Source organism: Ceratotherium simum, chromosome 35, assembly GCF_057802395.1.
Source record: "Ceratotherium simum simum isolate JZ-2026a chromosome 35, ASM5780239v1, whole genome shotgun sequence".
In the NCBI taxonomy this organism is placed as follows: Eukaryota; Metazoa; Chordata; class Mammalia; order Perissodactyla; family Rhinocerotidae; genus Ceratotherium; species Ceratotherium simum.
The window spans coordinates 15,455,825-15,481,946 of record NC_141934.1 but is presented as its reverse complement, the minus strand read 5'-3'; the positions used below and the strand labels follow the sequence as shown (position 1 = coordinate 15,481,946).

General features: G+C 55.1%; 1 protein-coding gene across 9 annotated transcripts; it reads right to left on the bottom strand.

The window, feature by feature from the left end:
• Nucleotides 1-962: 962 nt before the first annotated feature.
• Nucleotides 963-25,538, bottom strand: MSI1 (musashi RNA binding protein 1). Of its 9 annotated transcripts, none has more exons than XM_087424104.1 (15): nt 25,483-25,536; nt 23,764-23,804; nt 23,130-23,211; nt 22,947-23,031; nt 19,966-20,007; nt 18,317-18,409; nt 14,668-14,716; nt 13,377-13,459; nt 12,525-12,642; nt 9,918-9,998; nt 8,621-8,677; nt 5,459-5,527; nt 4,470-4,657; nt 3,970-4,033; nt 963-2,748 (listed from the first exon to the last, which is right to left on the bottom strand). In XM_087424104.1, exons 2-14 carry the CDS (start codon nt 23,798-23,800, stop codon nt 3,992-3,994), a joined length of 1,026 nt encoding a protein of 341 aa, XP_087280230.1. In that variant the 5' UTR covers nt 23,801-23,804; nt 25,483-25,536; the 3' UTR covers nt 963-2,748; nt 3,970-3,991. The 9 variants fall into 9 exon arrangements, with proteins under 9 accessions (XP_087280230.1, XP_087280231.1, XP_087280232.1 ...); XM_087424105.1 differs by having other exon boundaries at nt 4,470-4,624; nt 25,483-25,535; XM_087424106.1 differs by lacking the exon at nt 25,483-25,536 and adding an exon at nt 23,974-24,127.
• Nucleotides 25,539-26,122: the final 584 nt, after the last annotated feature.

The window sequence follows — 26,122 nt, the reverse complement described above, 5'->3', positions numbered from 1 at the left end:
TAGGATTCCCTTTGCGTTAAAGGCAAACCAGAGCAAGGGGTCTAATGCTAAGCTTTCTTTTTTTTTTTTTTAATTGTGGTAGAGTATGCATAACAAAATTTACCATTTTAAGTGTACCGTTCAGTGGCATTAATTATATTCACAATGTTCTGCAACCATCACCACTATGTATTTCCAAAACTTTTTCATTACCCCAAACAGAAACTCTGTAACCATTAAGGAATAACTCCTCATTCCCTCCTCGCCCACCCCTGGTAACCTCTAATCTACATTCTGTCTCTATCAATTTGCCTATTCCAGGTAACTCCCACAGATGGAATCATACAATATTTGTCCTTTTGTGTCTGGCTTCTTTCATTTACCATAACGTCTTCGAGGTTCAGCCATGTTGTAGCAGGTGTCAGTGCTTCATTCCTTTTCATGGCTGAGTAATATTCCATTGTATGGCTAGAGTACATTTTGTTTATCCATTCTTTTGTTGATGGATACTTGAATTGTTTCCACCTTTTGGCTATTGTGACTAATGCGGCTATGAACATGGGCTTACAAGTATCTGTTTGAGTCCCTGCTTTCAGTTTCTTTGGGTGTATACCTAGGGGTGGCATTGCTGGGTCACATGGTAATTCAACATTTAGCTTTTTGAGAAACTACCAAACCGTTTTCCACAGTAGCTGCACCATTTCACATTCCCACCAGCAATGCACAGGGGTTCCAATTTCTCTACATCCTCACCAATATTTGTTATTTTCTGTTTTTTTGATAATGGCCATTGTAATGGGCATGAAGTGGTATCTCATCAACGCTCAGCTTTGAGGCTGGTCAAGAAGTTGGAGAAGGAAGCTGGGTCAAGTGGAAAGTGAAGACTGTTCCAGAAGAAAAACAGGAGAAGGGAAGGGAAAACAGATTATCATTGGGGTGCCTAGACCTGAATCCACACAGAGATGCAAGACACTCAAGCCAAGTACCGTTTTCAAATAATTTATTAGGAATTTAAAACTGAAAATAAAACCTGGAAAAAGAAGTTACAGATGTGGAGAGAAGAGACATCGGAGGGTGGTAACTTGCTGGCTTCGAAACACCATGTAACATCTTTTTAAAAAATTCCCCAAACAAATCAGAAAACGGAATTCCAGGGCCCTGAGCCCATGGGTGGGCCCAGTGGGGTGGGGGTGGGGGTGTCACAGGAAGGGGAGGAAAGGGAAGCCAAGTCTCTCACGACTCGGCTCAAATGTGTAGAAAATTAAAAATAAAAACCAATAAAATGCAGCTTCTCTTTTATTAGGAAACATTAAAAAAAAAAAAAAAGAAAGAAAGAACATGAACAGCCGCGCATCTCAGTAACAAAGATTATTGCTTTGTGTTCTCAGGGCTAATAGGTTAAGCACCTCACACAGACAATTAACTCTCCAAAGGGGGTCTTAAGGAGTAGAGACTTTGATGGGGAAGGGAGCTTAGGTCCCCAGCCTCAGATCTGGGGGAGAGGGACACAGAGGGGGGGACGGCGACGGGTGGGCCTCAGCCCTGCCACGCCAGCCCAGTCACTCACTCTTCATCAAGTCAGGCCCTGAGCATTTCCTTTGAAGGGGACTCAGGGGTGGGGGGCTACCAAGGGGCTCTGGCCATAGGACCATCCTGGTGGGAAACTTCAGTGAGAGAATGTGGGGGTTCCCTGAGAAGCCCTTTGCTTTCCCCTGGGGTCTGCCCCATCCCAAAGTGCCCCCTGCTGCCCACTCATGGGGGCGGCTCAGAGCAGAAACCATGAAGGCCTGACCTAGGTAGGGGGCAGGGGGAGACCTTTGGAGAGTTAATTCCTTTCCAGCAGTGGCACCGGGCGAGCCCTTCTCTTCCCTCGCCCCTTGCCCCCACACTGGGTTTCCGGGGTGGGCAGGCCCAAGGCCTTGACCCCTAGGGCCTGAGAGAGCGGGCCTGCCTTGGCCACAGGTGAGGCCTGCAAGCTTACAGTAACGGTGTCTGAGGAGGGGACAGAAACACAGGGGGAGACCTTTGCCAGGTGGGCCAGGCGATGCCCGCACCCCCAAGGGGTCTTAGAGAGGGGTGGGGGCTTCACCTCACAGTATTTACATATGATACAGGACGGGATGGTTCCAGGGGCTCGGCCTGGCCTATGCAGCCCTGTCCTCCTCTCCAGGGCTGGAGGGAGGTGGCCAGGGGCCCACACCCACATAGACATTTTGTTCTCAGCTGGTGGGGGGCACCTGGCCCCTCGCCCCCTGCGGCCTGGGGCTTCACATTCACAAACCTAGAAATAGTTTAAAAAACAGTTTCTTTAAAAAAAAAAAAAAAAAGGAACGAGAAGAGGGAAAATCAGAATAAAAAACAAGCGTTGGGGCTGTGGCCTGTAGCAGGCCCCCTCCGCCCTCACTCTAGCTATGCACAAATACAAAAGCCTTCTTGGGGGGGTCCTATGGGGCGCGGCAGGGAGTGAGGGAGGGGCGCAGACGCCAGAGGGGAGAACCAGGGACGGTGGGGGCAACCGGCTAATCCAAAATAAATAAAAGCGGGCAGGAGTGGGGCAGGCGGGGGAGGGGGTCGGGGCAGAAGAGGGGAAGTTAGTAGGGGAGCCAGACGCTGCCCAGGGGCAGCAGGGCAGGGGCCGGGCCCGGGGAGTGGGGGGCAGGCAGTAGCGGGTCCGAGTCGCTGCGGGGGAGGGGGCGGCGGCTGCGGCTGAGGTGTCCCCGCCCCCTCGCTGGCTCACTCGTGGTCCTAAGTCAGCTGCAGGCTGGGGCGCTGGAACACAGCGGGAGGTTAGGGGTACCCGGTGTCCTGCTCCCTGAACCCTCCATCCCACCCCGCCTCTTTGGGGCCCCCAGAACACACATCCCAGTGCATAAGGCCTCTTCTGTAATCCCCTCCTAGACAAGCTTTGTTCACACACTTTGCACTTTCTGTTCCCTGTCTGGAACGCTCTTGCCCCAGATTTTGAATGGCTGGATATATTCATATGTCACTTCTCAGGGATGCCTTCTCCGAAGCCCTAATCTGAAGTAGGCTCTTCATGCACAATTTGGAATTATCTCATTTGTTCGTTTGATTTTTGTCTGTAGAATGAGAGAGCGGCCTTGTCTGTCTTATACATCACTCTTTCCTGGAATAGTGCTCAATAAATAGTTGTTGGAATGAATGAATAAAAAAATGAAATGTCACTGGTTCACGAGTACCCTACCATCTGGCTATAGACCACAGGAGGACTGTGTGTACAGGGCGCTGGCTCTCTCTCTGTATATGGACATATATCCATGGTATCCTGTTTTAACTGCTGTGTAATATTCCATTGTATGTATACACTCGAGTTTATTTAACCACTCTCCTTTCGAGGACATTTCAGTTATGTGAAGCAGAATCATTGGGTCAAGGGAATCAATGTTTAAAATCTGGATAAACACTGCCAGACTGCCCTTTGGAAACCCCAAGCCAATTTGCACAGTTTCCCTTACACCCTCATCAATGATGAGCATCAGCAATCTTTAAAAATCCTCGCCTGATGAGTAGCATGTGCTGTCTTATTGTTGTTTTCATTTACTTTTTTTTGTGTGTGAGCAAGCTGAGCCCTGAGCTAACATCTGTTTCCAATCCTCCTCTTTTTGGTGAGGAAGATTGGCCCTGAGCTAACATCCATGCCTTCCTCTACTTTTTATGGGACGCCGCCACAGCATGGCTTGACAAGTGGTGCCTCAGTGTGCCCAAGGGATCCGAACCTGTGAACCCTGGGCCACAGAGCGCACACACTTAACCGTTAGGCCACCAGGCCGGCCCCTCATTTACATTTTTTATGTAGCAGGTTGAACAGCTTTTCATGTTCATTGACCATTGCTGGTATGAAAGTCTGCTGCCCCACTGGACTGGGGGTTCTGTGGAGGCAGGGATGGGGTCTGTGTCCTAGACTGGGCTGCCCAGGTACCAGCCTCCCCAGTGCCATCCCCATCCCAAGACCCCTCCCCATCTCCTCACCATCTGCCACCTGTCTCCTGCTTCAGTGGTACCCATTGGTGAAAGCTGTGGCAATCAAGGGGCCCTGGAAAGAAAAGAATTTGACTCGTAGATTCTGAGGGGAAGCAGAGAAAGCCCAGGGGCTCCTCTCTCCTGCAGGAAACCTGAGGTGAGGCACAGCTCTGCCCATATTGCCCCCACTGCAGACCCACTAAAAGATTCTCTGGGGTAGGGCCTGGGAATCTGCATATAACCAGGACCCTGGATAAAATTCGAGCACCCCTGAGCTAGAATCTAGCCTCTGTGCAGGCAGAAACGATGAGTCTCATTTGCACAGTATCCCCAGGGCCACCTAATGCCTGGCACACACAGGGCAATCAGTAAATGCCCAATGAATGAATGATGTCCCCCTTGGTGACACTCTTTCTCCATCCATCATCCCTTGCCTCCCTTCTGCCCCCGCAGGCAGACAAGGCCTCTCCCACCTCCAACTTCAGGGTCCTCCAGGACCGGTCACTCACCCCGAGACTGTGGCCGAAGCCGGTGCTGGGGGCGGGGCTGGCAGCGCTGATGTAACTGCTGACCCCTGAGTCCTGGTTGGCTGCCCCATAAAGCTCGGCCATAGGGCCGGGGCTGGTAGTCCCCAGGAAGCCCCCTGTGCGGCTGGGAGTCGAACCTGGAGGGGGAGCCATCGTCCAGGGGTGAGAGCCTGGCAACCCAGAAAGAAGACGGTGATAGCCCCGGTGCCCACTGCTGCGCCATGGCACCCCTCAAATTTGTTCCACCCCCCTGATCTTGCCCTCTCCCTCCCCCTCCCCCTCACATCCCAGCAGGGCCTGTGGGCCCACCTCCTGGAGATCTCTCCAAGTCCATCCACCCCACCAGACCTAGCCCAGGCCCCATCATCTCTTGTCTGACCACTCAACAGCCTCCCCACTGATTTCCAGGCCTCCCTTCTTGAGCCCCTCAAACCTGTCCCCACACCACAGCTGAGCACATTTTCCAAAACTGACACCACACCACTGCTTAAAATGTTCAGTGTCTCCCCAGGACCTAGTTCCTCCTACTCCTCTCCTTTCCCCATTCCTGCACTACACCCATGCTAACTGGCCTCCACGCCTTCGCACATGCTATTCCCTCTGCTGGGAACACTTTTCCTCCTCTTTGCCTTCCAACTGGAAGTTGAGAGGCCATTCCTCCTGGAAGCCTTCCCGAGAGGCCGCAGCTGTGAGCTCCCCTGGTACCTGACTTCCCCAGCAAGGCAGTATCATCCTTCAGTACTACTGCCTTCCAATACCTGAGGCCCCCCCCCAGCCTGTGAGCTCTGGAGGGCAGAGACCATGTCAGGCTCCTTCCTGGCTGGCTCACCAGGTGCTCAGTTAATCCTTGTTGACTGAATGAATAAATGAGTCCCTCTGAAGAGGGGTGGCAGTGGCCACTTCCCCTCCCCTCTAGACTTCTCTGCCCCCTGCACCCCCTCACTCGCTTCCTGCGCCCCAGAAGTCCTCACCTGTCCCTCGAACCACAGCCGCCGCTGCTGCCGCTGCTGCCATTGGTCCGTAAGCAGTGAGAGGAATGGCTGAAAGGAAAGGCGTGCGCTCTTCAGCGTGGCGGGTGAGGGGACAGAGGTGGATGAAGCAGCCCGCCCTGGGCAGAGCCTCTCCAGCCTGAGCCCAGCTCAGAGGGGTCAGTGCAGCCCCAGGGTCAAGGCAGAAAGAAGTCCCTCGGGCTGCCATCCGTGTCCTGACCCATGGAATGGAGGGAGAAAGGTAGGAGAGACCACAATTTCCCCCCTGGACTCAAGGGACACACTTGACCAACCCAAAACTCACACAGGGTGGGGGCGGGCACCCCACCCTGAGCGGCTCTGAGCATTGCCTGCAGCTGCCCACTTCCCCAGGGAGTGCCCTTGCTAAAACGGGCCACCAGCCCAGAGGTCCCCCGGGAGGCTATGTCCCTCGTCCCAACCCCAGCCAGCCGCAGCCAGTGACTGACTGACGTGGGTACAAAAAGCCAGGCCCGTTGCCTCAAGGTGGGACCGACTCTGGGGTACAGTTCGTGCCCCAAAGCTCCCTGTGGGATCAGGCCGGAGCTAGACCCCGGTGAGGCCACAATCCTGCTTCCCTCACTCCCCTTCTCCCGAGAGCACGCCCCCAATAAGCAGTGTGCCCCCATCTCCCTGCCTCAGGGCCCCCTGATCACCAGCCAGCCAGAGATGCCCACTCCCACCCCCAAATCCCTCAGCCCCCTTTCTCTGATGCCCCTTCAGACACAGGGATCTTGCTAATCCCTTGTTTGCTGTCTGCCTCCACCCCCACGTCCACAGCTCCTAGCACCCCGCCTTGTACACAGTAGGTGTGCAGTAAATGCCAGCTGAAGGACTAGAAGGGACCTCTCTGTCACTAACTGGTTCGCTTGAGCCTGGAGCTTCCTCGGGGTTGGGGTGAGCGCCCCCTACTGCTCGGCTCTGCCCCTGCAGCCCCTGAGAGGCTACAACGCTTGCCCAGAGCCAGTGTCTGCAGAGCTGGCATTTGCCCTCAGGAACACCAGCCTCCCATCCCAAGATGCACTCCTTGGGGCTGTTTTGGTGACCCTGACCCTGAACTGGAACTGGATCTGTGGCTAGGGACCCTGGAAAAGGCCCCCAAAAATCCTTGGCAAAGTCACTGAGCTGGGGGATTAAAGTCTAGGACAGCATGGTTCCCACACCATGGAGTAGCCTTGCCTAAGATCTTCATACAGTTGGCTCCTTCTCACTCAGACGTCACCTCCTCTGAGAAGCCTTCCCTGACCACTTTTGCTAAGGCAGCCCCTTGCCTCCAACCCTAACACCTTAGCACATCTCCCTGTTTTATTTTCCTTGTGCAAATTACTCTTTGGAAGTATTTATTATTTACTTGTTTGTTTACTTCTTTATTGCTGTCTCCCTCCACTAGAATACCTGCTCCAGGAGGACAGAGACCTCATCTATCTCATTCACTGCTGTATCCCCACTGCCTGGAACAGCATCTGGCACAGTAAATATTTATTGAACACATGAAGGAAACACCTACGTCTCCTAAAGGCGAGAGGAAAGTTTGGATCTCAGCCATCCAACAATTGCCAAGCCTTGAACCCACTTCCTCCCCTGCCAAGATGTCTGCAGAGGGGACACTTCTTCCCTCAGTCCTTTAAGGGCAGGGGCTGGGCTCTGAGGTCTGGTCTGGGGCCCATTTGGGCATTTCCACAAAGCAAAGTCAGCGTGGCCAATCTGAGCAAGTGCTTATCACAACCAGAAAGAATCACTCATTTGTATAATAAGTATTTATTTCCCTCTCTAGACTACAAGCTCTGTGGAGCTGGGCCTGGCTCTGTCTTGTCCCTGCTCTGCCTCCAGGGCCTGGCAGGGTCCCATACAGTAGGTCCTCAACACAGAGTTCTTAAATGAGTGAAAAAGACCCCTTTCCACCTCCCCTCACTCTGCTCAGGGAAGAGTGCCCATCACCCCCACCTCCAGGACTCTCTACTCCCTCCCCTTCCTTCACTCCACGTTTCTCTTCCCTTCCCCCATTTTGGGGGACCCCTGAGCACCCCTTGGAAGGAAGGTCTCATCTAACGCAGCACCCACGCTCACGTCCTCCACACGCGGCCAGGTTGAGGGGTAGAGTCTGAGGGTGGGGTGGGGGAGAAGCAGGTTGAACAGAGAACCCCTTGCAGGCCCCCTCATCTGCATATGCCCCTCCCCTGCCCTTGGCCTTGGCCTTGCCCCCAGCTCCAGAGCTGAGCTGCCTGGCCCAAGGGAAAGCTCCAGCTAGAGAGTGGCCTCTGGATGAACAAGCACTTTCATCCCTCTTGCCCAGAAGTTGCAAACGGGCAGCCCTAGGGCTGGATGCAGCCCTCAAACATGTTTTTTTTTTTTTTTTTTTTTTTTTAAAGATTTTTTTATTTATTTTATTTTTTCCCCCCAAAGCCCCAGTGGATAGTTGTGTGTCATAGCTGCACATCCTTCTAGTTGCTGCATGTGGGACTCGGCCTCAGGATGAACGGAGAAGTGGTGCCTCGATGCGCACCCGGGATCCGAACCCGGGCCGCCAGCATCGCAGCGCGCGCACTTAACCACCAAGCCACAGGGCCGGCCCTCAAACATGTTTCATTTGGCCTGAAGTGTTTTAAAAATTTGGGATTTGTCGCCAACATTTGACAATAATTGAAAAATTCATTCAAACGCAAAAGCCGGGTTTCTGGCTTCTCTTGGAAAGTGAGATCTGAAAGTACTGGGTCTGCATCCCCTCCAGGCAAGGTCAGCTGGCACTGAGTGGAGGCACGCCCACTCCACTTTGCCAAAGTCCTCACCCGGCCCGCTCTGCTCTGAGTTTGAGACCCTGGCTTGTTCACCGCTGGATCTCAGTGCCCGTATGGTGCCTGGCACACAGGAGGTGCTAGATAAATATTTGCCAAATGGATGAATGAGCAACTTCGCCTCCATCTGCTGGGCTTGGCCCTATGCCCCACCCTTAAGGGCCATGTAGCTACACAGACTGGCCAGTGCCTGGGCAGAGTCTGCTGTATCCCCACAGCCGGAGGGCTGGCGGGCCGGAGAAAAGGGTTCTGCTAGCTTTCCCCAGAAAGGTCCCTGGGTCCTTCTCTTTCTCCCCATGTGGCCTGTGAGATGTATGAAATCCGAGCGACTGACCTGTAAGCTCGGGGAGGACTGGGGCGCTCGGGAGAGGGGTCCGCTCTACACGGAATTCTAAAATGAAACGTAAAACAGCTTAGGAAGATGCAGGGGAGGTCCCTCGGGCATGGCCCACGGAGGACAAATGCACCCACGGGGATACTAGGTGGGAAGACAGGCCATGCATAGGACCCAAGAGCTGGGGATGGGGACAGCACGGTCCTCAGCAAGCAAGGTTGGGGAAGGAGACATGGACACAGAGGAGAGACACAGAGAGAGAAAGATTGGGCAGAGTTGCCACCTATACCCTGGGCACAGGGCAATGCTGGGGCTACTGTTCCCGGTGTTTCTTAAAAGGCTTGAGATTGCACCAAAATATCTCCCAGAATCCTCCTCTTCTATTTTTGGGGGGAAGGAGGAGCCAGGGAGGCAGCACTGATGAAAAGTGATGACCCTAGAGCAGGTCAGGCTTCCGTTTGGTTCCCAGCTCCATCACCTTCTAATTAAGCCACCTTAGCAAGTCCCTCTCCCTCTCTGAGCCCGATTCCTCACCTATATATGGGGATCACATCCCTCTCCCATGACATTATTGTGAAGATTAGACAACATAATGTGTACAGAGGATTCCAACCTGGACAGCTCAAGATGCAAATGATGCAAGCGCTCAGAGACTCTCTAAAATAAGACCAAAAAAAAAAAAAATGCCTTGCAAAAGTCTGATATTTCAAAGAAAACAACATGGAAAAGTCATCATGGGAAAGTTCAGATCTTTGTTGGGCTCCCTGCCACTTATTTGAAGGTCTAGTGTTATTTTTATTTTGAATTACAAATGAGGATGGCAATCATCATGCTTTTAAATAGTTTTTCAGCATTCAGGGTCTCCAAAGGTCTTGGCCTTGAGTGGGCTCAGTGTACCACAAGGTCATTCTAAGTGTGTCCATAAAGACACAACCAATGTTGGCCCTCAGGGAGCCCAACCCCCTCCCCGCACAAGCCCGGTGCCCTCTTTGGTGGAAGTGGCAACCCCAGAGTGGGATGGGGAGGAGAGAAAGGCAAGAGGCAGGCAGAGATCGGCCTGGGAGAGAACGGTGCCATGCAGGGCCACTCCAGGAGCCCCCCGCCCCCAGCTTCCAGGGAGGGGGTGAGGAGGGGATGGGTCGGGAGAGGCGCTCCTTCCTCAGACATGCCCTTCCTTCCAAGCCTCCAGCAGGCAGACCCCCCCCCAGCCATGCACCCCCAGACACCACCCTGAGGAGTCAGACTGCCCAGGAACCAGGGACATGCTGGCAGCAGAGGGACACTGAGCAGGACTTACCGGGGAACTGGTAGGTATAGCCAGGGGCGAGGCCTGTATAACTCCTGCTGGCATAGGTGGTGGCTTGGAAACCAGGGTAACCTGATGGGGAAAGGGGGCTAGAATCAGATGCCTTGCCTCCAGCTCGGACCCTGCTCAGTGGGGAAGGATCTGAGCCTCTCACTTCCCTCCCCACCTCATATCACGAATAACAGTTGGTCACATTTGCCAAATACCTTCTGCAAGCCCAGCTCTGTAGTAAGCCCGCTGCACCCTTTATTCACTCATTAAACCTCATAAGAACCCTAAGAGATAGGTCCTATTCAGAGCCCCATTTTACAGATGGGGCTCAGAGAGGTGACACTTATTGTCTGAGAATACTCCAAACTCCTTGTCAAGGCCCTTTGTGCTCCCGCTCCTGCCCACCTCCCATCCTCATCTACCCTCTGCCCCTCGCTCACTCTGCTGCAGCCCCACTCGCCTCCCCGCTGTTTCTCAAATTCACCAAGCTCCTTCCCATCTCAGGGCCTTTGCACATGCTGTTTCCTCTGCCTGGAACACTCTTCCCCCAGGTTTTCACATGACTGTGTCCTTCTCATTGTGCAAGTCTCAGCTCAAATGTCACCTCCTCAGGGAGGTCACCCCACAAGAGTCCTCCCTCCCTCCCATTAGTTACAATATTTATCATGTCACTTTCATAGCACTGACAGTCATTCTCTGAAGTTATCTCAGGATTTCTTTAAGTGCTGATTTTCTGTCTTCCCCATCTTTTATTTCTGTATCTCCAGCACCTGCACATCGCCTACTACTTAGTATGCATCTAATAAATATTTGCAGCTTTGAAAGAAAAATCATATAGTGAGTAATAATGGTGCAACTGGGATTCAAATTCAGATCTGACTGGCTCCAAGGCTCTTAACCACCACTCTCACTATTTCTTAGAGGTTTTCTTTTTCTTTTCTTTCACTTTTTAAATGGGGTAAAACCAGCTCATGAATCACCTTGAAAAGAAAACTTTCTCAATGTTCCAGATCAAAAGAGGCCAAAGAGACAGGACAGCTAAACGCAATAGCTGATTCTAGCATCTTCTGGAGGTCAAAAATATGCTATGAAGAACATTATTGGGTCAATTGATAAAACAGAAAAATAGATAGTAGATTAGATCAAAATATTGTATTAATATAAATTTAGTTGATAACTATTCTGTGGTTACATGAAAAAGTATCCCTAATCTTAGGAAATACACACCGAAATATTTAAGGATAAAGGGCCATAACACAGGTAACTTACCCTCAAATGATTCAGGGAAAAATCACAGGTGTACTGTGCGTGTATACACATATACATGTATATATACACATATACACACAAACAGAGAGAGAAAATAATAAAACAAATGGGGTATAATGTTAACAACAGGTGAATCTGGTAAAGGGTATATGGATGTTCTTTGTACTACTTTATTTTTGCAACTCTTCTGAAAGTTTCAAGTTAGTTCCAAATAAAAAGTTAAAAACTTTAAGAGAAGACAGTGCCCCATTTGGAGGGTTTTCTCCTCGCCCACCCTATCTATAATTACAATCCTGGCCCTCTAGCCCATGCCATGCCCCCTCCTCTGAATTCCTAGACACCCCTCCCCCATACCTGGTATAAAGACCCCCTTGTACTCTTCTCTCTCTGTGTACACATCTTGCCTCTCCAGGGAGTCTTTGAGCTTCCTGGGGGCCCAGCTCAGATTTTCTACCCTCAGTCGTGGGCCCCAAGGGCTGCCGACTCCTGCTCAATTTACAAGGCTCATGGCAGCCTTCACCTCCTCCAGGGAGTCTCCCCAATCCCCAGATGGGTATAGGCACCTCCTTGGGCTTCCTACAGCCTCCAGTCCCTCTGTGGTGACACTACCCATTTACTCCTGTCTTCCACTTGATAGAGAACCCCAGGGGGGCAGGTCCTGCCTCTCAGAAGCTGCTTAATCAATATTAGTTGAAGGAACAAGAAGCAGTAGCCTTCTTTTTGCCTTCCCAAAGGCCTTTGGGTCTTTGGAAATGCTGTTCCCTCCACCTGGAACACTTTTTCCCTTCCCTTCTCCCCTGTCCTCCCATAACCAGCTCCTATTCAACCTGAAGACTCAGCTTAAATGTAACTTCTTTTCTGGCTTCTCCAAGTCTTGGTCAAGTTCCCTATGACCATGCTCCCTTGGCACCCTACACCTCTCCATCCGAAACCTGTTTGTTTATGTTCTTCCTTATTTGTTTTCCCTGCCAGACTGTAAGCTCCAAGGAAAGTCTCTGTTGTACTTCCTGGCATAGTGCCTAGCATTTACAGTTGCTCAATAACTATTTACTGGATGGATAGATGGACAGACGGATGAACAGACAGACGGACACAAGAACCAATTAACATGGAGCAACTGGACCATTCTTCTGGCTACCACCAGAGGGCAGCACCCCCAAACCAAACCACCCCACCTTTGGTAGGACTGCCAGACCTGAGATCCTTGGTCCCCACTCCTACCCAATGACTCAGACAGGAGGGCAGACCACAGAGGAGATGTGACACCCACGCAGCCCCTCATAGCCCCGGGAGCAGTTCCGGGCAGGAAGAAGCCACAGGTGCAGGCCTAGCACATACCCAGCATGCCGATGCCCAGCATGAAGGCGTCCATTCCGTAGGGCATGACTCGAGACCTCCCCCGGGCCGAGCCCGTCGGCGACATCACCTCTTTTGGCTGAGCTTTCTTACATTCCACCTGCAATGAGGCCTGGGGTCAGTCCCTCCTACAGTCCTAGCATCACCAACCCTCCTGCTCCCTGGCAGGCCTCTGTATTGTTAATTTCATAGTTACCATTTACGATGTGCTATTGACATAGTTACCACTCACTATGCGCTAGGCACTGTGTAAATGGCTTTGCATGCAATAGATCATCGAACGCTGACACCAACCATGTGATGGAGGTGCTATTGCCACTCCCATTTTACAGAGCAGGAAACTGAGGCTCAGAGGGGAGAAGTCATCTGCCCAATGACTAGATTAGCAAGCAGTGGAGTGAGGATTTTTTTTTTTTTTATAATTTTTATTTATTTATTTTTTTCCCCCCAAAGCCCCAGCAGATAGTTGTATGTCATAGTTGCACATCCTTCTAGTTGCTGTATGTGGGACGCGGCCTCAGCATGGCCAGAGAAGCAGTGCCTCGGTGCGCGCCCGGGATCCGACCCCAGGCCACCAGCAGCGGAGCGCGCGCACTTAACCACCAAGCCACCGGGCCGGCCCATGGAGTGAGGATTTTAACTCAGGTCTCTCTCAGTCCACCAGCCATGCTTTTTAACCGTCATGGGACACTGCCTTCCTGTCCCGATTTTCAGGAGTTGGGAGGACTGGCTCTGCCCCTCTACCTGCCTCCAGGACCTCTGAGCATCCCTGGCTGGCTCAGCCTGGAGCCGCAGTCTTTCTCTGCACCTCCACCCCATCCAATCCCCCCTCACCATTTTGTTGTTGATTTCATGGAAGTGGATTTCACACACTTTCTCCACGATGTCCTCACTCTCAAACGTGACAAACCCGAACCCTGGAAGGCAAAGGCAGGGTCAGAACCAGGGTTCACGGTCAAAAGGCTGCCCCTAGTCATACCAACACCACCACTCCTCTCTAGCAGGCCCGTGTCTGAGGTTAACTAAAGGCTCTGCCCACAGCCTAGGAACCTCTCAACTATCCGCTGAGACGCGGTTTCTAGTCCCAAATTACAGATGTGAAAACCAAGGCTCAGCAAAGTGAAGTGACTTGCCCAAGGTCACACAGCAAGTTAGAAAGTGGCAGAGCTGTGATGAATATACTCAACACGCCCTTTCTCTTTCTCAGATGCTTTCCAAAGAGGGAAAGTAGGTACCCACCAGATACATACAAATACTTATTTAAACTTACACAAAGGTGTACACACTCAGACATATGCTTGCACAGTCACACATATACACGACTCGTAGTGAACACACGTGCATACATACACAACTAGGTACCCATATATCACACAGACACTCGCCAATGCTCACAAAGGTTCCCCTACATGTACAGTTACCCTGACACACCAGATATACACAGATGTTCAGACACGGACACCCTCATATGCACAGATATAAACACACACACAACAGCTCATACTCCAATCCGAAAACAGGCTAAAACACCCAAAGCCCGGAAGCAACTGGAGAAACAACCCCGCCTCCTCCTGGGTGTGCCCCAGGGGCTGGAATGGGAGTTCTCAGAAGGCAAGGCCCTTGGGAGAAAAACAAGCAGGCAGTGTGCACACTGTGGCCCAGATGCTCACAGGTTCAGGGGCAAGGGGGCTGGGGGCTGGGCTCTGCCCGTGGGTGGGGGTTAGAGGGCAGTGGTAGGAGAAGACTGCCCGGGGCTGTGGAGTCAGCCTGACCCTGGGGCGGCCTGGCCCAAGCTCTGGTTACCAGGGACAAGGTAAGCCCCAGCAGACACTGGCTGGGCAGACACCAGCTGGGGCGGGCGGGGGTGGAGGGCTCGGTTTGTAGTGGGGAGGTCTGCTCCTCTGCTCCTCTCGAGTGTCTGCAATTGGTGTCTGCAATTCGGCAAGTTTCTAGCACAGGAAATGGCGGGACAAAAGCCTTCTGTAAGGCCAGGCCCGGGAGAGGATGCAGATCCTTGGGGATAGGATGTCAGGAGGCGAGATGAAAGGACAGCTGTGACCTGCAGCCCCCTGGCTGACCACAGGCCCCCAGCTTGGCCTGGGAAGGGGGAGGGGGCCACACTCACCTCGGTGCCGGTTGGTGGTTTTGTCAAACATCAGCATGGCATCGTCCACCTGAAACAGAGCCTGCCATGGAGGACTCAGCAGACACCAGGGGACCCACCACGACCCAGGAGCAGGGGCTCCCACGCCCACCCCCTTTTGCTCAGTCTAGGCTTTATCTTAAACCAGCTCCCTGGGCAGGGGACAGCTTTCCATCTGCAACCCCAACTGAATGCTACAGCACCTCTCTTTCAACTCCTAATTCTCAATGGACCAGCCTGCAAATATTAAGCACCAAATATGTGCTGGGCACTTTGCCCCATTATCCTCTCCACATTCCCCACATAGTAAGATCCTCATTTTATAGATAAGGAAATGGGCTCAGAGAGGTGAAGTCACCTGCCCAAGGTCACACAGCAAATGCTAGACCAAGCCTGGAAGGAGAAGGCACAGAGTGGGTGCTAGAGGAGGAAATATGGGCGCAAGATACGAGATGGGGAAGTGAAAGTCTCTTCTCTTTTTGCAAAAAGCCAGGAGGACAGCAGCCGCTCCAGCCAGACTTGACTCCCCTCTCCTGGTACAGATCTTTTCCTCTAATTGAGGTTTCCTTTTGCTAGAGGCTGTAATTAAAGCAAGTAGAGTTCAGTGCCTGGGCTGCTTGCCTCCCACTGACTGGGGGAGGGGAAAGGGGCTGAGGAAGGGGGAGGCTCTACATTATCCCCCCTCCCTTGGACCCCAGTCTTCTCTTCTGGCTACTCCCTCAAGGCATCCCCTTGGCTACAAGGACAGCCAAAGGCCTTAGCTTCCCTCCTGCAGTCCCACCTCCCTCCCTTTGCCTACATCTGGTGCTTCCTCTTTGCCCTCTGAATTCTTCAGCCAATGTCAGCTATCTCATGGGGTTAAACTAAGGTCTGATTCATCCTGGGTGGAAATCAGGGCTGCTTCTGATACCACACCCCCCATCCCACTCCAGCTGCCGACCCTCCCCCAAATGGTGAGACACCCAAAGGATGAAGGAAAACTCCCTGAGGCCATGGGGCACAGCCTCTCCCCTACTCTCCTGCACTCTCTTTCCAGGCCCGTCATCTGCCTCACTAAAGTGGAAAGGGCAGCCCTCAAGAGGGTGGTCCTCCAGCTCTCCTCAGGCACCAAGCTACACTGGGCCTCTGACTTCCCCGGGAGTACCAGGACCCCACTGAGCCAGGAGGCAGCTGGGTACCCGGAGAATCTCTGAGGGAAATGACATCTCCCTCCCCAAGGAGCTTCCTGCCCGGGGGCCCCGCAGTGGAGTGCCACCCTCGCTCCCATCCTTATGGACCCGTTCTAAGGCCCAATCCCAAATCAGCTGGACCATCCAAACTGGACCAATCACTTCAGGCTCAGCACATCTTCCCCACTCCCTCACTTAAACAATGGAAAAGAGAAACCCAGAAGGGAGGCTTGTGATAAAAACACAGGCTTTGAGTAGGAGAGGCCCAAATTGGAATCCTAGATCCTGCATTTGCTGGTTGGGTAACCTCGGGCAAGTGGCTTTGTGTCTCCATGACTCAGGTTCTTCATCTGTAAAATGGGCGTAACAGTGTCTATCATATAGGGACGAGTTAAATGAGATAGCGCATGTAACAACTCACAGTATCTGGGATACAGTAAGTGCTTAATAAATAACAGCTATTATTACCTATATTATGGAGGGGCTTGCCCACAGTCACATGTGGGAGAGGAGCAAAGCAAGAGAGAGAGTAGCCCAACACCCTTGGCTTTGAAGGTTCCATGAGGACAGTGCCTGTGTCATTTATGACCAGTTATTGAGCACCTTGACTTGTGCTCAATAATTAGTTCTGAATGAATGAATGAATGGAAGAACCAGCCACGCCCTCCTCCCTGATACTACAGCTTTGAGCTCCTGCCTGACGCACAAACTGATTCAGCCCAAATCTGCAGCCCTTCTCACCTTCCTCCACCCAACCTTCCGACTCCACCATTCCGACCCCCCCAGACCCTTCAACCTGGGCCTTGGCTGGACAGAGTTGAAGCCAGGGCAGGGAGCAAGGAAAGTGGCTGGGGGTCCAGGGGACCCCCACTGGTGTCCCCTCCTGGGGCCAGCTGAGGGGAGGGAGGCTCCCAGCTCAGTGTCCTTAATAGGCTTTGGTCTCCATGGGAACCCGGGGGCAAGGGGGCTCGGGCGGGGGGAGGGGAGGCGGCCGAGGCCTGCTGACCAGTGGGAGCCGCCAAGTTCGGCGGCCGCTAAGCCTGAGTGGCAGCCATGGCGGCTGACCATTGTTCCCCCCTCGGCGGCGGCCCCTCGATCCGGGCGGGGGGCCCCCCGCCGCGGGGCCCTTGGCATTCCCGGCTGTCCCCCTCGCTCCCTGGCAGCCTATTCTCCGGCTCCCCCTGGCCTCCCCGGGCCGGTTTCACATGCCAACGCCGATTTAGGCCCGAACAAAAGACGCGGCCGCTGACGGCTTCTCCTGGGGCCCGGTTGCCATGGCAACGCCGGCCCCGGGGGCAGGCGGCCTCCAATCACAGCTGCTGGATCAGATTAGTGCGAGCTCTAATGCTCGGCGCTCAGACACAAAGACACCCCGCCGGAGCCGAGCGGGGCCTGCTGCTTCCCAGGAGCGCCCTTCCCTCTGGGGCCCAGGCCGCCGACCTGCCCTCGGTCCTGTACCCGGGTCCCCACGGAGGTGCCTGAGCCTAGGCCTCTGGCCCTCACGCCGCCAGCATCCGCTGGCCAGGGGACCTCCCACTCTCTCCTCTTCTACCCTAGAGACGGGGCTGGAAACCCACCCAGTCCCCAGCTCACATCCCACTCCCAAGACACTTCTCCGTTGCCCTTTGCCTATCAGGGAACAGAAAATGCCCTGATGCGAAGGTAGAGACCCAGCCTGTAGTCTCTCTCCCATAGGGAAAGACCAGGGACCCCAGCACTAAGCAGCCCTACTTCACCCCAGACTTAAAACTGGGTCCCCTCATTGCCATCTCTCCATGGCACCTTGACGTTCACATTGCTCACCTGTCTGGGGACACCCTATTGTCTGATGTCGCCACATCTCCTACCTTTTCGTAGACTAAATGGCCCAGAAATTTAAGCTTGATGCACCTCAGAGCTGAAAGCCAATCCTCTGGACCTGATCAGGAATTTGGGGTGCTCTCTTCAACTCCTCCCCAAATAGCCAGGGGATCAGCACTACCCACCACCCCAGCTTCTGCCCCAAGCTCCCCACCTGTGCAAGCAGGGTGCTGAGTGCAATTGGGAGTCTTATTTATTGCCTCCTTATCATCCTCACCAGGAAGGGGTGGGGGAAGGCACAACCGCCTGTGGCCTGGACAGGTGCAAACTCCCAGGAGGCTAAGGGGCGACTGGATTGAACTGGCTATGGGAGCGCAGCCTCCCTCGGGAGAATGAAGATAAGCAAGAGAAAAACACAGGGGAAGGGCCACAACAGGGGCAGCTACTGTGTGGCTTCTCTCCCCGGGGATGTGTCCAGAGTCTGAGGCCCATACACAGGCCAGGAGCCTGAACAGCGGGTTGACCTAGCCTCACCCACAGAAGGATCCAGCCCCCTTTTCGCCTCTTACAGGAACTGGAACCACCTGGCTGGACTCTGCTTGCTACTGACCAATTCTACAGAGCTTTCACAGCCCCAGCAAGCACCCCCCATTTGGACCCACCTTCCCGAACTGCTCAAAATATTGCTTCACGTCCTCCACCGTCGTGTTCACTGATAGCCCCCCCACAAAGATCTTCTTCGTTCGAGTCACCATCTGTTAGGGGGAGGGAATGAGAAAGTGGGCATCTGAGTCCTGTGGCCTACCGCCACCAGCAGGGGCTCGAGCCCTCCTGCCAGGGCGCCAGCTGACAAGCTCTCTGTGGCCCCAGCTACTCGGAAGGCCCCCCCGAGCTCCCCCTTGGACACCCGCCTCTAGGCCTGTCATGGGCAGCTGTGCACCCCACACCCTGGCTGGTTCGAGTGTGCCTCCCTCCAGCCTCCCTCCCTGGGGTCTGTGTCGTGAAAATGCCTTCCCCAAGGACCAAGACAGGTAGGGGGGGCGGTTAGTGACCCAGAGCTACAGCCTACCTCAAAGACCCCACCAGCCCCCCTGGGAGAGACCAAAGCCCATCACAGGGTCCCCAGAACTCAACGCCGACATTTTCCTCATCAACCTCCCAACCCAACCTCTGGCAGCCCCGTGGCCCAGTCCTGTTTTAGGAAGAACACATGGTCCTAATTACCCCAGGAGCGCATGGCTAATCCACGGCAATTCCCAGCCCCATCCTAACACTAAAGCACCTTCTGTCACCAAACTGCTTAATGGAATTAACCCAATTCCAACCATGTGCTCCCTGGTGCGGCTGCCTTCGAATACCTGCTCCATAATTGCTTTCAGGCCCTCTGCTGGACCTTTCCAGAGATGTCTCCTAAAACTTGCCCCTCTCTCTTTGCCATAGCAGGAGCTCGGTGCCATGGCTCAAAACCTGAAAGCATCCTCGTTCCCACCAACCCCCTTGCAAAGGGGGAAACTGAGGTCTCCTGGAGAGGGACCAGGTCCTAGGACACACGATAAGTCAGCCAACTCGGGGCGCCTGCTCCCTGTACTGTAATCAGCCTTCTGCCTGGCTCCCATTTTTGACCGCTTAAAAATTAAGACCTGGCTAGTTGCCCTCGGGCCTGGAATAGAATCTTAGGTCCCTGCCCTGCACCCAAAGTTTTGGGTGCTACATAGCTCAACTGCTCAGAAATCTGCCTCCCACACACTCAGAAAAACTTGCCACAGCACCAAGGAAAGAGAGCACTGGGAGGGCAGCCCCAGTCACCCAAGTTGAAGGACAACAGACAACAGACTCTATGGTCCCTTGCCCCTCTGCAAGCCCAACACACCTCACCCTAGAGGTAGGAGGGTGACTGAGGGGGTCAGAGGTAGCTCCATGGCCCGACTCTAGCTCAGCCTCAGGGGGCAAGTCTCTCCTGTGTTTGATCTCCAGAAGCATGGGGCACAGATGCTGTGATCTCTGAGGTCAGAGTTAGACTCAGGGCCCAAACTGTACTGGCTTCAAATACAGGACAATGAATCCCCTGAGGGGTTCCCCCGTCTCAACACAGGCAGCCCCCACCCCAGTCCACCCCAGAGCACAGATGGAAGATGCATGATCTCTGATGCAATCCACAGAGCAAGGACATCAAGAATCCTCCCTCCTCTCATCCCAGTCCATTCCAGAAACACTCCAAACAGAGGTTCCAGAAGCATCTTCCATAGATGGGAACACTGGGAAAATCACTGCCCGCAGTAACACGACCCCTCCCAGGTACAGACACACCTACCTTAGGCTGTGCTCGCCGAGGAAAGGCCACCTTGGGATCAATCTGAAAGACAAGAAAGAGGTAAAAGGGGCCTTGGTTATCATATTTCAGATGGTGACCACACAGCCTTCAGCCCTGAGGACCTCTCTCGTCCCGGGACATAGAGGTGACACAGAGGTGATAGAAACCACCACAGCCTCTGCAGGAAAGTGTAGTGGTTAAGCATTTAGGCCCCGGAGCCAGGCTGCTGGGTTCGAATCCCCTTTCACTGCTTCCTAGCTGTGAGACTTTGCACAAGTTACTTAACCTCTCTGAGCCTCAGGGTCCAATTCACCTGCAAAATGGGCAGATAATAACATCCACCTCAAAGGGTCATCTGTGGATTATTTGAGACAATGCTTACAAAGCACCTGGCATGGGGTCTAGCTCACAGCAAGAACCAAAAAAAAGTAAGCAAAGTCTTATTCCTCCAAGCTGCAGGTAAATGGGGGGCCCTCCCTGCCTAACTGACTTCACACAGATACCTGTCTAGGTGAGGCATGCAATCCAGACTCTGGAAGGCTCTGGAAGCCTTGTGAATGGAAATACTCTTTGCTTGAAAAAAGCTTCAAGATAAGGTTTCATAAACCAACAGGAGTAGACTCAGTTCTGTTTCCCCAACACCATCGACATCTAACGCCCTCCTTGAGGCTGCAAGCAAACAGTGCCCTGATGATGCAGCTGGGCTTGGGGTAAATCAGAGCGCAGGCTTCAGTGACGTGCAAGGACATGGCACTTGGACTCAGAAACTTTGGGCCCCCGGCCAGGCCTGTGATCTTGGTAACTTGCCTGACCCCTCTGAGCCTCAGTTCCCTCATCTGCAAAGTGGGGACAATCACACCCACTTTTCCCAGGGGCAGCTGTGGGGAAGTGAATGAGATAACATGAGTGAAAGCGGCGCTTTGTGAACTGCCCTTCATTGCACAAACAAAGGTGCTATTACCAGCGGGCCACCTTTGCCCTTGGCTGTGAGCAACCAGAGGGGAAAAGCAAGACTTACCTGGGTCCTATACCTGTACTGACAAACAGCACAAGCCAGAGCATGAGACACTCTGATTGATGCAGGACCTATGAGGCCCGGTCATTCCCGAGTTTCCTGCCACTCACATGGGTGGACACCACTCAGAAGTTCACCAGCCAATCGCAGGGAAGATCTATCTTTTCCCAAAGTTCCTTCTGTTCAAAACTCAGCCTCATTCTAGGCAACTGGCTCTGGCTCCTCTCTGCCTGAATGCCACGAACAGGGACCAGCGTCCTACAGGCTTCCCCACTGGAATCTGCCCACAGAGAAGGAACTCCAAAATCCATGCTGGGGCAATGCCTCTTCTCTCCCAAAGTCCCACGGGGCTCCAGGGAAAACTGTAGCTGCCCATTTCCCCTATCTGAAGGTGTGATTTCGTACCTCCATGGACATTTCCATCCTTCTATTTCTCCTGGAAGCAGTCTCCCCAGCCACCAGAGCACACCTCAGACAGTCCCCCTGTGCAGACCCTGATGGGGAGATGGTACCCAAGCCACGAACCGCAGACCCACGCACACCCGATTCCTGACACACCCCACCTCCACTCTGACTCACAGCTGGCAACATAAGTAAAACCCAACAAGTAAATAAAAGGTGAAAGTCAGAACCCAAAATAGACTCCCCACAATAAACCTCCCTCCCCCCTTCCCCAGGCCAGAGAACGCCAAACACAAAGCCCTAGCCCTTCTGGAGTCCTGAATCTCAGAAGGATGCCCATCTCACCCTCCTTCCTCCCCTCTCTTCCCTTTATCAATCTCCCTTGCCCCTGCCCCCAGCCCTGGCCCCTAAATCTCAGCTTCCTGAGCGCTGCAGAAGCCATCAGTGCATTCTGAGGACAGGGGATGGTAGGAGAACAGGCAGCTCGATGGCAGATAATCACCAAAAACAATAGGCCACTGTCTCTCCATTCCCAGCTTGGGTCACTCAGTCTGCGCCAAGAAGATCCTTTCAGAGCCAGCAAAGTTGAGGCCCGGCCTCATTTGCTCATTACTGCAAGAGAGTGGAGTGGGAGCCACTGGGCAGAGATAACAGGAGCTGGGGACAGGCGGTAATTTAACAAATTCTTGGGCACAGCCAGCTATTGTTGCAGGTAAACAGGAGCCAGTGGCTGACCCAAGCAGGGAGGCCCAGGGCTAGGGAAGAGTGGGGGAGTGTGGAGAGAGATCACAGTGTCCCAGCCCCTGGCAGACGGTCACCCCCATCACAGACTAACCCCTCCTCTGACTTTCTCCTTTTCCCTCTCCCCTCTAGCCAGGGCCTGGGCCAGCGCCCCCTGCAGGGCCCAAGACACTGGGGAGCAGTGGGACAGCAGCAAAATGTTCCAGGAGTTTGAATGCCACAACAAGCAGCTAAGACCTAGCCCTCAGAAGGGCTGTTTCCAGGCAAGCTAGCTCCCTTCTCATAAATCCCTTCATGGGCAAGGCAGGTCCCAGTCTTCCACACAAAGCAAGGAGCTCATTGACCAAAAGTCGGGGGAGGGAGGGAGGGAGGAAGGGAGGGGGATTCAGTGATGCTTTGCCATTGGTCTGGAATGGGGGGGTGTCGCAGAGCCAAATACTAGTTAGAGTTCAGAGAAGCCACGGGGTGGGTCGCTGCAGCCCTGACTCACCCAATTTGGGTTAGGGGAGGGACCTGGCCCCACCCTCAGCTCCTCTCTGAGGCATCAAGATTAGTACCTATAGGGAGGAGGTGGTGGCTGCTCATCCCTCACCAATACAGGAGGGGTGGAGGGATGCAGCATCTCATGGCAGGCCTAGAATTTTTCTCCTCCCTCTCTTCTCAACTCTAGTGACAAAGTTTCAGAGCATGGCAGCCTTTCTACTCAGAAAACTCCCTCCTTCCTTAAGGACCCCGTTCAGCTGTCCCCTGGGGAGAGTCCTGACCCTCTCCTCCGGCAGCCTCCCTCTCCCAAAGGACCCCCGAAGCCCCGAGGGCCACTCACTGTTTTGGAGTCGAGTTCGTGCCGCGATTGCGCCAGCACTTTATCCACCCCCGCCTGGTCCATGAAAGTGACGAAGCCGAAACCCCTGCGCGCCGTGGTGAGGGAGAGGCAGATGGTTACAAGGCAGTGAGTGGCGGTGGAGGGGGGCGAGCCGGGAGCAGGAGGAGGGGGTGAGGGGCTCACCTGGATCTCTTGGTCAGGGGGTCCCGCATCACCAGACACTCCTTCACCTCCCCGAACTGGCCGAAGTATTCGCGCAGCCCTTCTGTAACCACACACCCGCCTTCGTACCAGCCCAGCCCCGCGCCCTTCCCCCCTCCCCCGTCCTTTGCCCCCAGTGACCCCGGAGCGGCCCCGCCACCCCCGCGCCAAGCTGCCTGCGAGCTCTCCACTGCCCCCCCAGCCCTCACCCGGCTCCAGTGGAGCCTCCTGGCGCCCACCGGGGCCCCAGGAAGCCGAGGGCCGAACTGGGCTGGAAGGGGGACGGCTCCGGCCGGGTTCCCGCCGCTCCGGGAGCCGCCTCACAAAAGTTTGAGCCGCAGGTGCGAGCGGAGTTGGCGCTGCCGCCGGCGGGTCTCGGGGGCCCAGCCCACCTCCCCATGCCCCCTGAACCCCTCATCCCCTCCCCTCCACCCGCTGGGCCGTGCGCGCTCGCCGATCGCCCTGCGCTCTCGGGGTCCCTGGGCGGGGCGCGAAAGAGGGCGCGGGGGCGCCCGGGGTCAGCAGGGCGCAGGGCCGGGCTGGGGTGTCCGGTTCCGGGGCGCCGGGGGGTCCGGGGTGCCCTGCCGGGCCGGCGGGCGCTCCCAGGCTCGCTCACCCTGCGTAGTCTGCCAACTGAGTCCCCCGATGAACATCTTGCTGCGGGAGGAGAAGAGACACAAAGGGCCCGCGTGAGCGCCGGGCGCCAGGGCGCAGGGGGCGCGGGCCCGGGCCCCGGGGAGGCCCGGCCCGACCCAGATCGGCCATGTTGGCGGGGCCGGGGCGGGCGCGGGCCGGGCAGGCCGGGCCGGGCCGGGCCGGGCCGTACCAGGGGTCGTGCGGCGAGTCCGGGGAGGCGAGGCCGGGCTGGGGCGCGTCAGTCTCCATCGGGAGCCGCGGGCGGCGCGGGCAGCGGAGTGGCGGCGGCGGCGGCGGCGGCAGCGCTCGGCGCGGGGCAGATGAGGAGCGCGGCGAAGGGGGCCGGACGGACAGGCCATGCTGCCCCCTCCCCCGACCCCGCTCGGGCGGGCGGGCGGGGACGGCCGAGGGGAGGGCCCGCCGGGGGCCGACCTGCCGGCTCCTCCCCCCGCCGCCCTGCGCGCATAAAGCCCCGCGCTCGCCCGCGCGCCCGGGCGCCCGCGGAGGTGGCGGCGCCGGGACCCCGCTCCCGCCGGGCTCCCGGGTCCCCGAGGGCGAGAGACCCCGAATCCCGATGCGGGCCGGGACCAGGGCGGGGCTGCACCCCCACCCACCCCAGCGCGGGGGCCGGGCCGCGGGAACGCCCTCCCGGAATGAAGCGCTTCCCGGTGCCTTCAAGGTAGCTCGGTTCCGGATCGGGGAACCCCTAGTCCTCCCTCCCAGGTCCCCGCTATCCAGAATCTAAGAGATTCCCCAATCTCCCTGGGTCGGGAAGGAGATAGCCCCAGTGCCCCCCAATCCTCCCACGTTCCAACTGGTGAGAGCCCCTCCATTCTCCTAGTTGGAGCGAGATGCCGCCCTCAGAGCCCCGAATTTCCTCTGAACCTAACTTAGGGTCCTCCCTTAGCCGGCCTCAGTCCGCTCCCAGTGTCCCATATCCCCCATATTCAATTTGGGGAACCCTCTCAGTGCCTCACGTCCCGAGTGGGGAGCCTCTATCAGCACGCCAGTAGAAACCGTATCAATTTCCCCAACCCCTCCTCAGCCCTTACTGTCCCGAGTGAGAATCCCCCTCAGCTCACCCACGTCCCTTCCGTCCACAGTTGTGGACTCTATGTGGTCGGTTGAGAAAACCCTCTGCCTCAATCCCGGGTTCCCAGTTAGCTGCCACCCCCAACCCTCAGTATGAGGAGTCTCCACTGTTTCTCTCCCTCCCTGGCTCACTCGTGTCAGCCTCACTCAGACTTCTGTCTGGATTCGGGAAAGCCAGTTCCAGACGCTCACCGCCCCCTCCCCACCGAGGCTGCGGGGGGAAGTCAGTCCCTCTTAGAGCCTCCCTTTTCCAGTTTTAGGAGCCCGATGGTTCAGCTGTGCACCTTCCCCTCCGAATGACCCCCTTCTTTTGCAGAGTTCTAAGCCCCACGCCATCGGATTGGAAGAACCTAAGCTGCCTACCCACTGCGTTTGGAGTTAGTTCTCTCAGTCCATCTCAATTTGAGACTACTCCCCATGAAGGCAAATGCCTTCGCTTCTCCTTCCTCCTCCCCACGTCCCCATCTTCTGGGTCTCTGAGATCCCCCAGAACTTTCACCCAAGGCTCCTGGGGGCCACCTCACCCACCACAAAAACATCCTCCCTCCAGCCTAGGAATCCCGAGAAAGTCCATTCTGGATCGCCTCTGGAGCCGGGGGGACCTCACCGTATCCATATTCTCTCTTCAATTCCCTGGCAGAAACCAGCCAAGAAAGGGTCAACGGAAGAGGCTAAGGCAGCCACTCCTCCCTCCGTCCCCATCCCTGCTGGGAGTCTCTCTGCCACACAAGCCCCTCCCTCCCAACTCACCTCCCACTCCTTCCCCCCTTCCTACCTTAAATCCACCCTGTGTAACCCAATGACAACCTTTGATGACGGCCTCTTGCAGCTCACCTTGACGTCCATCCTCCAGTCAGCCACCTTTTATTAATGTGTGCAACAACTCTGGGCATCAAAACCCTGACCCCTGGAAGGGCGTCCTTTCCCCTCCTCTTAGTACACCTTCCCTCCCCCCACCCAACCACCACCCATATAAGAACGTGAGAGACTCAAGTTAATGGTTTCCTCGGGGACCTTCTGGGAACACTCAGCAGGTATATCCTGCCACCTTGTGCGCATAACACTAGGGACAAACTTGCTCTTTCCTGTTTTTATCATTCTACTTGCCCCACAGTTTCTCAGCATTCCCTGGGCTGGGGGTAGGGGGCACCCCACACATGGCATTTCTCACCATCTCAATACAAACCAGAACATCAGGTGTGTCCTGGGAGAGGCACAGATGAGGGACAGCGGGTAACACCTCCAGT

Excerpts from the sequence above, each read along its gene's own strand:
- MSI1 (XM_087424106.1), bottom strand. The coding sequence starts at position 24,032 with ATGGAGACTGACGCGCCCCAGCCCGGCCTCGCCTCCCCGGACTCGCCG. Across the intron at positions 12,643-13,376 it reads ATGAAATCAACAACAAAATG|GTGGAATGTAAGAAAGCTCA; the intron begins GTGAGGGGGGAT and ends GCCTCATTGCAG. Across the intron at positions 8,678-9,917 it reads CTATACCTACCAGTTCCCCG|AATTCCGTGTAGAGCGGACC; the intron begins GTAAGTCCTGCT and ends GTTTCATTTTAG.